This window comes from Gopherus evgoodei, chromosome 10 (assembly GCF_007399415.2).
Source record: "Gopherus evgoodei ecotype Sinaloan lineage chromosome 10, rGopEvg1_v1.p, whole genome shotgun sequence".
In the NCBI taxonomy this organism is placed as follows: Eukaryota; Metazoa; Chordata; order Testudines; family Testudinidae; genus Gopherus; species Gopherus evgoodei.
The window spans coordinates 79,726,126-79,743,310 of NC_044331.1; the positions used below are offsets into that span (position 1 = coordinate 79,726,126).

General features: G+C 40.1%; 1 protein-coding gene across 4 annotated transcripts in view; it reads left to right on the plus strand.

The window, feature by feature from the left end:
* Window positions 1–17,185, plus strand: part of EPN2 (epsin 2) — a 65,760-nt gene that overhangs the window by 14,158 nt on the left and 34,417 nt on the right. For all 4 annotated transcript variants that reach the window (XR_004002380.1, XM_030578165.1, XM_030578164.1 and 1 more), the window contains exon 2: window positions 14,576–15,343. Coding sequence is in view for 3 of the 4 variants with exons in the window: in XM_030578165.1 (XP_030434025.1) it covers window positions 14,749–15,343 (595 nt within the window). In the remaining variant the exon portion in view is untranslated. The remainder of the gene's footprint in view (window positions 1–14,575; window positions 15,344–17,185) is intronic.

Genomic DNA, 17,185 nt, shown 5'->3' on the forward strand with positions numbered 1-17,185 from the left:
AGGCCTTAACTTCACTACAGAGTCAGCCTGGGCTTTTACTCAGGTGCTGCTGCCAATCCAACTCCTGTCCACAAATACAGTCCTCTGGCTTGAGTTTGGTAGTGCTTTATGCTCTGCATTTTAGGATGGGCCCGGTCAGAAGGAGTTACTTTGACAAATAAAAGCTGCTGCTCTTCTCCATACCTGTATGGTGTGAAGCAGTTGAACTAGGTGAAGGAAATCTAAAACTCAGAGTGTATAGTTAGACAGGCTGAATTGATTCCTGCTGGATTTTTAATTGAATTTTGTGCTTGTGAAAGATACTAGACTGTAAACGCAGGAGACTGTAGTCCCCAGTTCACACAAGACAATATATTTCAAAAGTGACTAGTGATTTTGGAGTGTCTCAAGTTTTTGGTGCCTTAAAAGAAATCTGATTCTCAGTGCTAGGTACTTTCTGAAAATGGGATCCCTTTATAGTGTCAAGTTGGGCTCCCAAAATCTCTCTTCACCTTTGAAAACTTTAATCAGGGTGGGATGTAGCAATGCAAGCTTCCTGCATGTAGCCAAGACAATATATTAAAACCTAGAGTTGGAGAGCAGATTTCCATTCAGCTCTTGGCCACCACTCAGTTTAAGAAGCCCAGCAGTGTCTGCCTCCGCTGCTACTACAGGTTTCTCAAGCAATAGCAGCATGAAATTGGCATTCTTGCAATTCACATTCTGGCCGTCCACAGACTTCTGAATATCAGCAGTGAAACGGACTGGATTTTGTTAATTTCACCATGCGCTGTCTTGACAGAACTGAGCAGTTGCATCACAGATCTCTCTGCACATTTGGGATCACTGAATTGGGTTAATTCCATTCAAATTCAGAAGTCTCTCTCAGCAGCTATAAAGGTTAGAAATGTAACTTAAAAAAAAAAAAAATCTCCAGAAAATGTGTTAGCATCCCCACCACCTTTGCCAGGGAAAGTTTCCTACCTCATAAGTGATGAGAAAACTAACTATTAGGGGTCTCCTTCTGTCTCTTACCCGTTTAAAGGGACACTTTCAGGTAGCTGAGGCATGATGTACAGGTTTTGCAAAAAATCATTGAAGTGCATGAAAAGAAATCTTTTCACTCAGTGCGGTAAAGCCTTTTTTAAACCTCTGAATATTCCACTGCAACATTTATTATTTAATTATTTGTATCACTGTAATGCCTGGGAGCCCTACTTATGGTCCAGGACCCCATTATGCTAGATAGTGTACAAACATCTGCCTTGTATTCATTTGGAATTTCAAGACAAGTGAATCACATTAATTCTGTAACCAAAATCTGGCTTGAAACTATCAGAAGTTGTGAGTTTGACCCACAGGCTCCTTTAGTGTTCTAGCATCTTGCCTACCTAGAAAGAAAAACTGGTTTTTGTCTGGCCTCAGTATGCACAGATGTAGCTGTAATTCAAAATAACAGTAATAGTTTTATGGTGAAAGCCCAATGTATAGCAGAAAATATACATAATTTCCAGTGACTAAAATTTTGAGCTAATTATATGATGCGAGCACACTGAATACTTCAGATAAATGTGTTTTTACATTTTAATTCACATTTTCCTTTGATAGGAAGTTTACCATTCCTTTGCAGGCTTCTTAACGTCTGAAATGACAGGCACACTTCATTAACCAGTAATATATTCTAAAGGAAATGTCCTCTTGCAGGTATAATGCCTTAATTTTCTCTCCATGTGTTCTTTTGAAAGTCTTCCTCCACCTTTATTTCAGTCTCGGGTAACACCCAAGTAGACATGGTAATCTGCATTTATTTCAGGTCGTTACACTTTTTTGTAATTTTGGAGTACACAGTATAATTTTGATGATTTTCTTTACCCTTTACTGAAGAGAAACAGAAGTGCTTTCCTTCGGGTAGCTATTTTCTATTGTACTATTACTATTGCATTAATCTGCATTTAGAATGTTTGGTTCAGTGCATAATGGCTTGACCTATATTCTTCCACAATTCTACCTTATTCTATTATTCATTGCCTATCTAGTAGTCTCTGTATTGCTAGTGAGAAATAAAGCCAGACATGAAATGAAGCTTGTGTTCTGTCAGTGACACTTGACCTAGCCATAGGCAAAGGAATGTGTTATTTTTAAAGAGACTCTGCCAAAGCTTGTAAGTCTAAAATTTGACCTACTGTGTAGCTGTGACTTGGATCATTTGTCGTGATCTGCTCTACTCTTCCAGAGAGTGTTGCACTGTGTTCATTCTGGAACACAGTTGCTTTTCTTTTCAATAATCTCAGTTGTGTTACAGGCCGCAGAATGAACCATACAAATCATTGACAAGTTTCACTTTGCAAGTCCTGAATGGAAGTGGCCAGGTGATTCATTTATTTTCAGTCTCAAAGCAAAACTTCCTGTTCATTTTTTCCCTTTCAGTAAACTGTACAAGTATGTAGAGATACTGTACATAGAGGACTCAGATATTATAACAGATGATAAGGTCCTTTAAAATTGCATGTAATAAAAAGTAGATTTGATAAAATATCTGATTAACGTGGGCAGGGATTTAGCTACACAATGGATCTCCACACACTGATAAAAATTAAAGATTTAATTTATCCCTTGGAGCCTCAGGCACTGCTGAAAAATCAGTTTGGAATCTAACAATCTTGTAAACCATGAATATGCGTACATTTGGAGAAGCATATCTTTGTGCATTAACTCTTTCTTTAAAGAAACTCTTTGGCCACCTGTCCTTCATGAAAGCTGGCTTTGTCCACTTGTTTGTGAAAGGGGAGTGGAAAGCTTCCAAAACATAGCTTCTGAGTCTCTTTCCCCTCCCTTCCCCCCACCTCCAAATTAAAAGTTTAAAGAAGACCTATGTTTAGATTTCAGAGAAGGGGGACTGATTTTTCTCTCTAACTGAGCCCTTGGTCAACCCGTCTCTAATTAGTTTTCTTAAATAATGTGTGAGAGATTGAAGAAGGATGTGGGGTTAGCAGTAATTTCAGTGTCTTCATTATATTGCTTTATTCTCATGAATCAGGAAGGTTTCTTCTGCTGTACAATAGCACTGGAAAGCTAATATGTACTCCTTATTGCCTTTTATGCATTGTGCTAAGCTTCATAGCGTCTTTTAATGTTCTTCTCTGAGGCATTACAAAGTACAATTGCTCCTTTTCCTGTTTGGTTGTGGAAACAAGTGTTTGTATTAAAGTACTTTAGTGTGGACTAGAAAATAACTAAATGGGTCTCATTGTATCTATTCATTCTGTAAGAATTGTTTATGAATAAGGCAAATCTGTGAAACAGAATCAGTTCGAGCCTGAGGATATCTTTCAAAGTGCTGTGGGGTTAGAGAATGAAATCTAAAATATTTGAAGCCATATAGGACTTACAAGCATATATCTAGTATTAGAAAATTATTTGCATGCTGTCATTTTTCTGGACTGTCTTATTAGCAGGGTGGATTTGATTTAAAACAAATCGATTTAAATCACTTATCAGGAAGACTTGATTTAGTCATGGATTTCTACATAAAAGTGCATTCTTGTTGATTGTTATAACCTTAATACATATTCTTCTCAACCCAGAGATAGAGGTTGAGGTCAATTATTTCTTACCTCTATATATTATTTATTTATTAATTTATTTAAAAAACATTTTTGCTGTTAACAAGCATGTTATTTCTGAGACCCAAACCCACAGTTTGAGAACTGCAAAACTAAGCATCTCTGATGATATCTTCTAGACCAGTAGTTCTCAAACTGGGGCTACCGCTTGTGTAGGGAAAGCCCCTGGTGAGCTGGGACGGTTTGTTTACCTGCCAGGTCTGCAGGTTTGGCTGATTGCGGCTCCACTGGCCGCGGTTTGCTGCTCCATGCCAATGGGGGCAGTGGGAAGCAGTGGCCAGCAAATCTCATGTCCTGCATCTCTTCCTGCAGCCCCCATTGGCCTGGAGCGGCAAACCATGGCCACTGGGAGCCGCAGTCGACTGAACCAAACCTGCGGACCCGGCAGGTCCCTACACAAGCAGCAGTCCCAGTTTGAGAACCACTATTCTAGACTGAGCACTGAGTCCCATTTGGGTAGATAGAAAGATTAATCTAAATAATCTATACAGATGCCCCTGAAACCCCATAAGATTGGGTCCCTAATCCATGAACTATTGGAACTCATTTGGAAAAATTTTCTTAAACATTACGTTAATATATTGTCATGCTACAGAATTAGAATTTATAATCTCTATTCCATGATGAGATATCTTTGAGCTATAATATATCTTAATGAAAACTATTTTTAGATTTAAATTAAAATTTTTTTTTTAATTTTTATTTTTTAAATAATTGATTTTTTCCACCCTGCTTATTAGTGAATTCTGACTAAACTCCTTCACGGCACATATTAATGTATTACGTAAAGGTAGTCTTTTTTTCTCTGTGAAAAGTGAGGACTTTTCACACAGTGTAGCTACTAAATTATAAGACAATTTGCTTGCATCTTCCAGGGAGCATTAAAATGTAAGCAAAACAATGTTCCAAAATTTGGCAACTGATGTTATAGCTTTATTAAGCAATTGTGTGAAATAACATGGCTTGTCATGAAGATTTACAAAATGGATTTTAATATAGCAGTATAGGATTTGCCATAGTGGATGTTATCACTAGTCCTTCCAGTTTGGTATTACCAGGTTGCTACTTCAAGTTATAAAACACGGATGGGTGGGTGGGTGTGGAAGGTACAAGCTTTTGAGCTACACAGAGTTCTTCAGCTATGTTTAGCTCAAAAAGCATGTACGTTCCACCAACAGTGGTTGGTCCAATAAAAAGTTACCTCATCTACCTTGTCTTTCTCATATTTTGGGACCAACACAGCTACAGTAACGCTGCAAATTTACTTTGGAACTGTAATATTCCTAATTTTTGTGTGTGAAACTTTAGGAATAATATAATAACAGATAAGCATTAACTTCAGTAGAGTTGCTCCTGCTTACATTAGGGTCTATATTTGACTCAGCGGGCTTGATGTTAAAATTTGTGGCATAAGGCATATCTTATGGGATGTAGCATGTGAATGAAACAATTGGACTGAGAGTTGGGAGACCTGGGTTCTGTTTTTATCTCTGCCACTCGCCTGCTGTGTGACCTTGCGCAAGTCAGTTCACTGTGCCTCTGTTTCCCCTTGCACCCTATGTCTTATCTAGTTAGTTTGTCAACTCTTTGGGGTGGAGACTGTCACTGCAAGTACAGCACATAGCACAACAGGGATCTTGGCTATGGCTTCTAGGTTCTACAGTAATACAAATACAGTATTTCCGCATTACGAGTTAGTCATGTAATGAATGAATGGAGCTGGGATTTGAGGATCTCTGATATTACTAATAAAATTTGTTTTGTCTTGTATAGTTGTGTAAACCACTACTTGAAACTGCACACACAACACTGTACAGATCTTGCATTAATCCATTGTGTATTTCACTTTTCTAGAATATGAACACATTTTTAGTTATGTTTGACTGAATCCCTTTTTATAAATGTAATCTGAGTCTTGTGAGAAAATTTGCAGATATCCCTTTCTTGTAGGAAAAGGGGTGGGCAAATTGGATATTTTTGTATGAGTTAAAATATTTTGTTTGCAGGAGTGTGTGCAATTTAACCTGTTTGATAATTTTCTCCTGAAGTAATGTGATAATTGGTACTAGCAGTTCAAAAAAGTCCATTTTTTCTCATATGTACTGATAGTAATGACTAATCTAGCTTGTTCATGTATTTCTTCTTCCCAATATGTCCTCCAGCTAAAATCTAGTGTCTGTGTTCAAGCTGTTTTAGTAATATTTAAAACATTGACACTAACATCCTCTTGATATGAAAGAGATATTCACACCTGTATTTTTTTTTCAGATTTAGTTGCATATTCAACTTGACCCTGTTCAAATTTTCTAATTGAGTTTCTTGCTTTGAATGAAGGCTATTTTTATCAATGTAGGCAAATGTTAGTGTGTGGCTTTATATTTCAGATAACTCAATGGATTCTTCTGAAATCCGTACATTAGATGGATTTATATTGCTTCTCTTTTGAATTAAGTCTTATTAATGTCTGTGTGGGTTGTCCTCATTTCTGTGTTTTGTCTTAGCAAACTAAAGATGATGGTTTATGTCTTGTGAATTTCATTTAGTCTCTTGGTAGAGATCTAATAGGCAGAAATAGTCAAGTGTTCTTCCATCTGCATTCGGTATCTGACTAACTGTCCTGAGGAGAATCCTTCAGGGTTTTACATATCATGAAAGCGTTTGAATAAGACATAGAGGAAATTGAGAAATTAGATATTCTCATCACCCCACCCCCAAGATTACGCCTGACGTTACAGGTAAACATTAGTTTTTCTCTCTGCAGAATTGCATATTCCATTCCTATTTGTACAAAAGGCGACAAACTTATTAGAAAACAGAGGAAGAAGTGGCCCAAAGTGATAGGCAGCAATATTAGGTGGATGACATTTTGGAGGCCTCAGGTGGAAAAAGAAACCACCACCAACAAAAAACCTTGGCTATCCCTTTTAAGAAATCTGTTCAAGTTGGTGGTCCCTGCAGCTGCTTTTCGCAAAGAGCAGTAACTGTAATTAGTTTTACTTTGTGCTGCAGTTGCAATTGTACTGTTTACAATGGGGACGCTGATTTCTGCGGAAGTTGCAAGTATATTGTACTTTGTATTGGTTCATTGGCGAGATGCTATTTCACTAAGGCCCCTTAAAAGAATCCTACATGTTCTATTAAAATAATTGTTTTCTATGAAACCAACTAATCATGCATTAAAATTGTTTTCTTACTTTATCAAATGGCGATGTTTAACTTTTACCTCAAAGACTGTTCTCATATTCTCCAAATGTTAAGGTCAAGTAAAATATTAATTTCATAGGAATGGGGAAGCAGATGAGTTGTGTATCTTTTAGTGTTTGCTTTAGGAAGCGCCCAAAACTTTGATTTATTGCTAGTGCCAAAATAGCTGTAAAAATAAAGTTAAACTCTTGGCAAATTTTTATTTAAGGTAAAAATCGTTAACACAAGGTGGTCATTCCCCCAAACCCTTCTTTGATATTTTTAATAGGATAAAATGAAAGTCTCTCAAAATACTGTAGTTTGCTTTTTAATAGCAAAAAATGGAATAGCTGTACCAGGGAGACAAAATGTTTCTAAACTTACCTTTGGGTCAAAAAAGATACCATGTTAATGACTGGACTCAGTTTGATATGAGTCAGCAGAACAGTGCTAAGCTATTTAACTAGCAATTGAAATTGCATAATTATTTCAAGGTATGAATATGTAAAGTATCTGAGTGCTAGAGTTTGCACTTTGTAGCAATCTTATAATTGGTATAGAAGTACAGATTATCAAATGAAGTCTTTAATTTTGTTGAAGTGCTAAGAACACCTTTCTTTCTGTTGCTCCTAATTCAGTGTGCTCACTTATTAATATAGAAAACAATTTCATATTTTTCAAAGTGTTTTCTCTTTAGATCCCTTTTATTCTATTCTGTCTCCTGCAGATGTGTCACTTGTGCCTGTAACATGTCACTTTCTGTTGCTACTGCAGCACAGCCTTCAAACTGGGAGAAATTACTCTATAATCAAATAGAGGTTCCCATCACATTCCAGAGTGTATACACATAGTGCAAAGTCACTCATTTCCAGTGTTTGGCTTTATTGGTAATTCAAAAATAGTCTATAAGGTGCCACAGGACTCTGCTGCTTTTTCAAAAATTAATGCAACAATGAGTCCTGTGGCACCTTAAAGACTAACAGATGTATTGGAGCATAAGCTTTCGCGGGTGAATACCCACTTCGTCAGGACTCATTGCTTTTTACAAATCCAGGCTAACATGGCTACCCCTCTGATACTCAAAAATAAACAAAACATAAGCGTCAGCCTCAACTTTTCCCCCAAACTTTGGATTCCCTGAAAACCACCTCTTTACTGAGAGAGGCTTCAAATCCCACTTGTATCTTGGGCTTTGTCTTCTCTACAAAAAGAAATGTTTTTTTTCCTAGTGTCCCTAGCCTCTGTTTGTCAGAGGATGGAGATGGATGGCAGGAGAGAGATCACTTGATCATTGCCTATTAGGTTCCCTCGCTGTGGGCCACCTGGCGTTGGCCACTGTTGGTAGACAGACACTGGGCTAGATGGACCTTTGGTCTGACCTGGTACGGCTGTTCTTAGGGCTTGGCTACACTGGAGGGTTGCAGTGCTGGTGGTGGTTTTACAGCGCTGCAACTCACACACCATCCACACTTGCAAGGCACATCCAGTGCTGTATCTCCCTGGATACAGCGCTGACTGTACTCTACCTCTGCCTGGGGAATAACAACTGCAGCGCTGGTGATGCAGTGCAGCTTCGCCAGTGTGGCCACCAAAAGCACTGTTATTGGCCTCCAGAGGTATTCGGAAGTATCCCAGAATGCTATGCAGTCCCAGCTACGCTCCAGCCATAGGAATTACGATACCTATGGGCAGATATCAAGGGCCATGCTGGAAAGGGACCATGACCAGGACGCGCTGCAGTGCAGGGTTAAGTGAAAGAGCTGTGGAGTGCCTATTGCAAAGCCCATGGGAGAAACCACTGCTCTGGTGCTGCCCCCACGACCTGCCGTTTTTACAAAGAGCTGGACGCGATACTTGGGGGTGACCCCACCGCCAATCCGAGGACCAAGGTGGACACTTCAGAGTGAGGGGGGAGGCAGAGGAAGAGAGGGGAGGAGGAAACCGAGAGTGAGGGTATTGGAGTGGGGGAGACACCTCGGAGTCCCAGGAAGCATGCAGACAGGAGCTCTTCTCAAGCCAGGAGGAAAGTAGCCAGTCGCAGCAGCCGGTACTTGGTGAAGGACAAGCAGAGGAGAGGGTTCCCGGTAAGCGGCTTTTATTTTCAGTATAGAAATGTTTCGGGAGAGGAGGGAGGGTTAGGGCAGCATGCATGCATGGCTAGATGTGGAATAGCCCATTGATGTGGTCTATCACATCACGGTAATCGGCCTCGGTAATCTCTTCAAAAGTTTCAGCCAGAATGAGGGCAATGCACTTGTGCAAATTTATTGGAAGAGCCACTGTGGTCCTTGTCCCAGTGAGGCTAATGCATCCGCGCCACCGTGCTGTGAGGGGTAGCGGGACCATAGCTGCACACAGGCAAGCTGCATAGGGGCCAGGACGGAATCTGCATTGCTGTAGAAGACCCTCCCGCTCTTCCCAGGTGACCCGCAGTAGCGAAATATCTTCCAGGATCAACTCCTGTGGAAAATGTTGGGAGAGTGTTCAGTGTAGGTGCCCCCTGCGGCTGTTTGCTTTCCCCAATGCACAGAAATCCCAGTACAGCCCTGAAGCAATCAGTCCCCCTTACTCACCATTTCGGGGCTCCTGTAGGTTATGTGCATTCTCTTTGGTATGGGAAAATTATGCTGTTGTGAAGACTGTAAACTCCTTCACTGTGTGGGAATAACTGTCTGATGTGATACAAACAATGCTGCCTCTGTTAACTGTTGCCTTTTTTGCCTTTCTACAAGCAACCTTGAGTTCTCGGATGCCCGTGTTATCAACATCTGAAAGACTTCAAAACCTCCAGAAGAAGCCGCGAAAAAGCAAAGACGACCTGCTGCAAGCAGTTATGGATCACTCTGCCAGAGAGAATCAAAAAGTGCAGGACTGGAGGGAAAGGGAAAGCAGGATCCGCCAGAAAAACGCAGCGGCCAGGAAGAAAAGCACAAAGCAGCTGATAAACATCCTGGTGCGCCAAGCGGACGCTATCCAGGCGCTTGTAGCCATGCAGGCAGAGCACTACCGTGCCGGCCCCACCCCCACCCCAAAGCTCTTTCCCTTGTCCCACAATGTCAGCTCTAAACCCCCTTTCCCAGCATCCAGGTTCTTACCACCACCAGCTGCCTCCAACACCTGTATGTTCACCAACCAGCCCTGAGAACGACAACCCTTACCCTCTGCACTCAACCCCCATCACCATGCAGTATAGGCATCCTGAAGTGCAGCAGTCATTGCACAGCACTCCAGACATGACACATTCAAACCTGTGACTGTACAGTTCCCCACCACACCCCTCTGCCCTTTTAGGTTCCCAAAATGTTGTGTGTCTGTCAGTAAAGTTATTTTCTTTTCAATAAATGAATTCTTGGCTTTGAAAACAGTCTTTATTATTGCAGAAAGTCAAAAGATACCTTAGCCCAGGAAAGAAACAGGCACTGCAAATCAGCTTAGGAAAAACAGATTCCTACTAATGTTGTAACCACTGCACTTCACTCCCCTGCAAGTCACCAAACGTTACTGTTGGTTTTCAGCCTCAAATTCCTCCCTCAAGGCATCCCTAATCCTTAAAGCCCTGTGCTGGGCCTCTCTAGTAGCCCTGCTCTCTGGCTGTGCAAATTCAGCCTCCAGGCGTTGAACCTCAGAGGTCCATGCCTGACTGAATGTTTCACCCTTCCCTTCACAAATATGATGGAGGGTACAGGATGCGGATATAACCGCAGGGATGCTGCTTTCCCCCAAGTCTAGCTTCCCATACAGAGATCTCCAGCGCCCCTTTAAACGACCAAAAGCACACTCCGCAGTCATTCGGCACCAGCTCAGCCTGTAGTTGAACCGTTCCTTGATCCTGTCAAGCTTCCTTGTATACGGTTTCATGAGCCAAGGCATTAACGGGTAAGCGGGGTCTCCAAGGATCACAATGGGCATTTTAACATCCCCTACTGCTATCTTCCGATCTGGGTAAAAAGTCCCTGCCTGCAGCTTCCTGAACAGGCCAGTGTTCCGAAAGATGCATGCATAATGCACCTTTCCAGGCAAGCCTATGTTAATGTCAATGAAACACCCACGGTGATCCACAAGTGCCTGGAGAACCATAGAGAAAACTCCTTCCAATTAACATACTCGAATGCTAAGTGAGGTGGTGCCAGAATAGGAATATGTATCCCATCTATCGCCCCTCCACAGTTAGGGAAACCCATTTGTGCAAAGCCATCCACAATATACTGCATGTTCCCCAGAGTCATGATTCTTCTTAGCAGGATGCAATTAATGGCCCTGCAAACTTGCATCAAAACGATTCCAACGGTCGACTTTCCCACTCCAAACTGGTTCCTGACCGATCGGTAGCTGTCTGGAGTTGCCAGCTTCCAGATTGCAATAGCCACCCGCTTCTCCACCGACAGGGCAGCTCTCAATCTCATGTCCTTGCACCGCAGAGTGGGGGTGAGCTCAGCACACAGTCCCATGAAAGTGGCTTTTCTCATCCGAAAGTTCTGCAGCCACTGCTTGTCATCCCAGACTTCCATGACGATGTGATCCCACCACTCAGTGCTTGTTTCCTGAGCCCAAAAGCAGCATTCCACAGTGCTGAGCATTTCCGTGAATGCCAGCAGCAATTTCGTATTGTACGCGTCGGGCGACTCGCAATCATCGTCGGACTCTTCATCAGTTTGGATCTTAAGGAATAGCTCAACTGCCAAACGTGATGTGCTGGCGAGTCCCGTCAGCATACTCCTCAGCAGTTCGGGCTCCATTTCCCACAGAAATCGCGCTGCACAGAAACCGTTGAGAGAGTCAGGATGGCGCCAAACGTGGACGGAAAAACAGGGGCTGCTGGGATGCATCATGGGGCATTGGGACAAGAAGCAGAATGACCCGCACCCTCCGCCCACAACCCAGAGCGCCAAAATGGAACGAGGTGCTCTGTGGGATAGCTGCCCATAATGCACCACTCCCAACAGCATTGCAAATGCTGCAAATGTGGCTACACTGCAGCGCTTTCCCTACACAGCTGTACGAAGACAGCTGTAACCCAGCGCTGCACACCTGCAAGTGTAGTCAAGGCCTTAGTGTAGATATGGCCACGGTGGGGCTAATTCAGTCCATCTGCTAGTGTGATTGACCATCATATACACTTTACTTCTATGCTGGGGTTCAAGCACTTGGTGACTCATCAGAGGAAGCTCTGCTCTTGGCCTGTTTCAGGGCATAGGATTAGCTGTTTGGTTTCCTCTCCATTAAAATAGGTGCTTCAGTCTAGGGCACATTCTTGAGTGCAAGACGCATGGTTTCTTATGCACATGATAGAAGTCAAGCAATAATTAAGAGTCTTTTCAAAGGCGACTTCACTTTGAAATCCTCCTTTCTAAAGCTTAGTGGAGCAATGCTAGTTTTTTATAAGAATCCTCCTCCAAGGGTCTTGAACTTAATTATGTTTGCTTCTTAGTAGTTCAGCTATGCATGTTGAAATTATTTTTCCAAACCATTGTGACACTACTGGTTTATATGTAGGTAGTTGAAGTTGCTTGTTGGTGCTGTTTTATTACTTACGTCCTTGAATTTTACATAACATTGGGCACCCAATAGCCTTTTCCTGATCAGATGGCCAGTCATGTAATCCTATTAGTATACTTGTATTCCTGATTTAGGATGAGTATCCATACAGATTCAGCTGTATCCATCCTTTTTTTTTAGTATAGTACTATTCCCTCCTCTAACCTAACCTGTACTTCCTGTGTGGTTTATATCCAGGTATTGCAGTATCTCATTAATTTTTTTATGCCTACTGTAATCATTCTGAATGTTCTTGTTATCCATGTAAATATCCAAGCCTTTTCTGAATGCTGCCAAACTATTGGCTTCATTGATATCTTATGGCAAACCTTCCCCCCAAAAAACTTCTCCAGTTTTTTTCCTCGTTATGGAGGGAGTGGAATTCAGTTGTTTAGATGGGGATTCCTCTGCCATACTCTGGGGCTGCAAAGCTGAGGAGACTTTTCTAGGAGCAGTGTAATCTCTGTTTCCTATCCAGAGGTCACTACCACGCTCTGTTCCTTCTGGTATTTGTCTGATGATAGATCAAAATTCATTTCTTATAAGCTGGATTTAAGTAAATGTAAAGGAATACACTATGCTGGTGCATTTTATTTGAAGTCTGTTTTTAACTCTTATTAGAGAGACAAAGTGGGTGAGGTAATATCCTTATTGGACCAACTTCTGTTGGAAAAAGACAAGCTTTCAAACTTACACAGGTCTGGTCTTATGGCCAACTTTCTGAAATACTTAAACTATAATAGTTTTTATCTTAATTCTTCCAAGAATAAATATTATTACAGATTCTTTTAAATCTGTTTTAATTAATCTTGTTGTCATTGATCTTATTTGCTGAGAATTGTAATCTTGAAAGGACATATTCTTTTGTACTGTTCTTTCACTGTTGTATGTTTATTACTGACTTGGAAAAATTATCTTCCTAAGTCAAAACTTAATTCTGCCTTCATTCAAAATGGCATGATGATAATTTGAAGAATGATGGTAATGTTAAGCTTGCAATCAGTGTGTTAATTCTCACCCATGCCTTTTGTTACTGATAGTGCAGTTTCTTGTACAAGTCTGGAGAAACATTGCTGGAGAACATTTTTAAAAGTACAATCGTTGTTCAGCCAGTGTCTTAACTTTTCCCTAATGGAATCAGTGTTTTTTAAGTATTTGAACTGGTTTTATTTGTAAAACATTACAGCGATTTTTTTTAAATTTGAAAATAAAAGGATATAATTAATATTAATACAATTAACATAGTAAACATACAGCGTAAATATCTGAATGTCTGTTCGCTTGAGTAATGCATTCTAAAGCTTAAATGGGCCTGTGCCCATTTGAAATCTAATCATCTTCAAAAAAGTTTAAAAGGTTTTGCATTTATAAAGCTTACACTTGAGTTCCCCTGACAATATTTTGGATTTACAGTTCCGTTTTCATGTAATTTAAAAATACATCCTTCGTCAGTGCTATGTGAAATATGCTCCCAAGCAGCAGAAACTGTGACTCTGGTAGACACACAGTGCTGTCAAATATACAAAATAAACAAACTGTTTTTCCCTCTGATCTGCTTAGCTTTGCATGTTGTCTTGAATGCATCCTTCTGCTGCCCCTCTTCAGTGGCTCCCAGTTGAATATAGAACCCAGTGCAAGGTGTCTGGCCTAATATTCAGAGCCCCCTATGAATTTGTCCGTGCATACCTTAGAAATAGTGTGATTAGGTTATAGGAAATACACATGCTCCATGACCACGAGTTACCACAACAGTATGTTACACTAGAACATTGAAATTGTTAACCAACAGAGGGAGGCTCATGAGTGCAAGAAACAGAACTTTTGAAGGACCTGGACCTGACTCTGAAATTTGCTCCCATGAGGTGGATCTGACTCTGGAACTTGATCCTATGAGATAATTACTATAGACCTCACAACAAAACTAAATTCACAACTAATTTCTTTGGCTTAGCTTTCTCTCATTGTCAATATGCATGCTTGTGACAAAACAACCTATAAACTAATCAGAGTATAGTAATAATCATGCTCTTTTTATTGTATATTTTAATGCTTTTTTACTTAGTGTGAATTTCCAGCAGTTAATCTTACCTTAGTCTTGAGATAAGGAGCAAAAGTGGGTTTCTTCACATAAAATGCAGTAGGGACCTTGAAAGCACCTTCAGTTGACTTAAAAGATTTGGACAATTTGGTTGGATGGTTTTATTCACAAAAGAACAATTAAAGCTACAACTAATTTGTTTTCTTTTTCTTTTTAGGTTATGATTTCCTGTGTCTTGCACCTTTTTCTTGAAGGGAGGAAATGATCTTAGCAGAACATGTTTCAAATTGATCACTGATACAGAGTCTTCAGTCCAGAAACGTGCATTGGGGAAAAAAAAATTAATCTCTGAAGGTTTTTTAAGTTTATCCTATTAAAAGGGGGGAGAAAATGACGACTTCGTCTATTAGACGGCAAATGAAAAACATTGTGAACAATTATTCAGAGGCCGAAATAAAAGTTCGGGAAGCAACTTCCAATGACCCCTGGGGTCCTTCTAGTTCCTTAATGACTGAAATAGCAGATCTGACTTACAATGTGGTAGCCTTTTCTGAAATTATGAGCATGATCTGGAAACGGCTGAATGACCATGGCAAAAACTGGCGGCATGTGTATAAGGCCCTAACTCTGTTAGATTACCTGATTAAAACAGGCTCTGAGAGGGTGGCACAGCAATGTAAAGAGAATATTTTTGCTATTCAAACACTGAAGGACTTCCAATATATTGATCGAGATGGTAAGGACCAGGGCATCAATGTAAGGGAGAAGTCCAAGCAGCTGGTCTCTCTTCTGAAGGATGATGAGCGACTCAAGACAGAGAGGGCCCAAGCCCTGAAGACCAAAGAGCGTATGGCTCAGGTGGCCACTGGAGTTGGTAGTAACCAGATCACATTTGGCCGAGGTTCCAGTCAGCCTAATCTATCCACTAGCTATTCAGAGCAAGAATATGGCAAATCTGGAGGTTCTCCTGCATCTTACCATGGCTGTAAGTACAGATAATCAAATGCATGTAAAAATGAGGGTGGTTTTGTTCTGTAAATCAACATCTGTTCCAGAGCTTTCAGATTCTGATTTGCAGTTGGATGAGAGAGTAAGTGGAGCTTTCTAGAATATCAGTGTACAGATCACAAGGGGTTTTTGCAGTGACTGAAACTCTATAGGTCTTCTGGGAAGTACTAATGCCTTTACAAATTACTAGGCTTAATTGCTAGTCGGGGAAAGGATGAATATGTTGATTTAAATTGATTTATAAACCAATTTTTACTTACCTTGTCCCAAAGGTGGTGAAATCCAGCCATTTTCATGAATGGATTCCAGTGTTTATTATGACACATCTGACTGGGGCAGAGCAGCAAAGGGGATTCTTTCAGTTAATATTCTCCATACGTTTCCAATTTTGAGAAGGGTGTGTAATGAAAAGTATGTTTTGTTTTACACTTCATCCTTTTAGATTTCTTTCTAGAATTCTACTTTAATAAAATTAGCACAGGAAATTCCCTTGCATCCATCAGTTTGACCAGACTTCCTTTTATTTTGTTGCTATTTTATTTTAGTATAACATGACAGTTTACTTCATTGCTCAACCATTCTTTTAAACAAATACTGTTGTAACAGTTCAATACTTCAGTGCTTAATTCTCTACTCTGCACATTTATAGTATCAACGTTTAGTGTACAAATATTGTTACTAAATACTGTTTCATTCTAAAAATTAATGAGAATACAATGTCAAAGGAATAGGTTCTTTGTATGGCTGCTTGGGCCCACTTGTGTTATGAAGTCTGGTTTGGCACTTCTTAACATAAATAATGATCTGCTGAAGGCTGCTTTGGCTGAAATCTCAGTGGTTGTGGTATAATGCTAAAGGAAAACTTTTTTTTTTTAAATGATTACTTACAGTATCTGAAGTGCTGTAACAGGAGTCAATGGTGAATTGAATGTGTCAATTATAACAATAATCTTACATTTGTCAGGCCCTTCATCCGAAATTACCACCACCTCTCAAGTTATAAATACAGGAATTTTCTTAACAGCCAATGATGTACCACCTGCTTGTTGTGTGGAAGGCTGCAGCAATTTAGCAGCACATAGCAATATTGCACAACAGTTTAGGATAGGCAGTGAAAAATACTTTATCTTTTTAAAGTTGCAGAGAAAAGCATGTTAAGCGTCATTATCCAAACTGGAATTTTATCAGGCACCAAACTAATACTTTTTTCCTGTGAAAAATACCAGGGGCTCTTAAATGATCCCAAGTACTCAGAACCTCTGTTTTACCTCTGATTAAAAAACAAAACATGGAACATCCAATCACTGAGTACCTCTTTTTATCATGCTGGAGCATTGTTTCAGTATTGACTCTGAAAGAAGAGCATCTTTATTGTGTCACTAGGATATTAGGTTTTCTTTTGAGGTCTCCTTTCAGAGTACTAATCTAATTGAAACATACTTGGCTAGGAGATTAAGCTGAAGTATCATGGCTTTTAACTTTAATTGATTTATTGAATTGATCCTCACCAGGGTTTGTTAATAATGGTTCTGTTCTTCAACAAATGATACATTAGTTGGTATATTTAAACATTTTTTATTTGCCATACTAAACCAGGTATCAGACGTTCAAACTTTCTTTTGCTATATTCATGCTGCAGGAGAAAGTATCCTGCCGAATTCTTATTCCTTTTATGTTTTAGGAATTTTATTGTGTGCTTGATAGCAGAACCGTGTTCAGGTCATTCTTTCAAAACAAAATATTAGTGTCCTGTGTATCATTATTTGTCTTGTACTTGTGCACCTGAGTGCTCCACATCTTTGTTAGCAGAACCACTTGT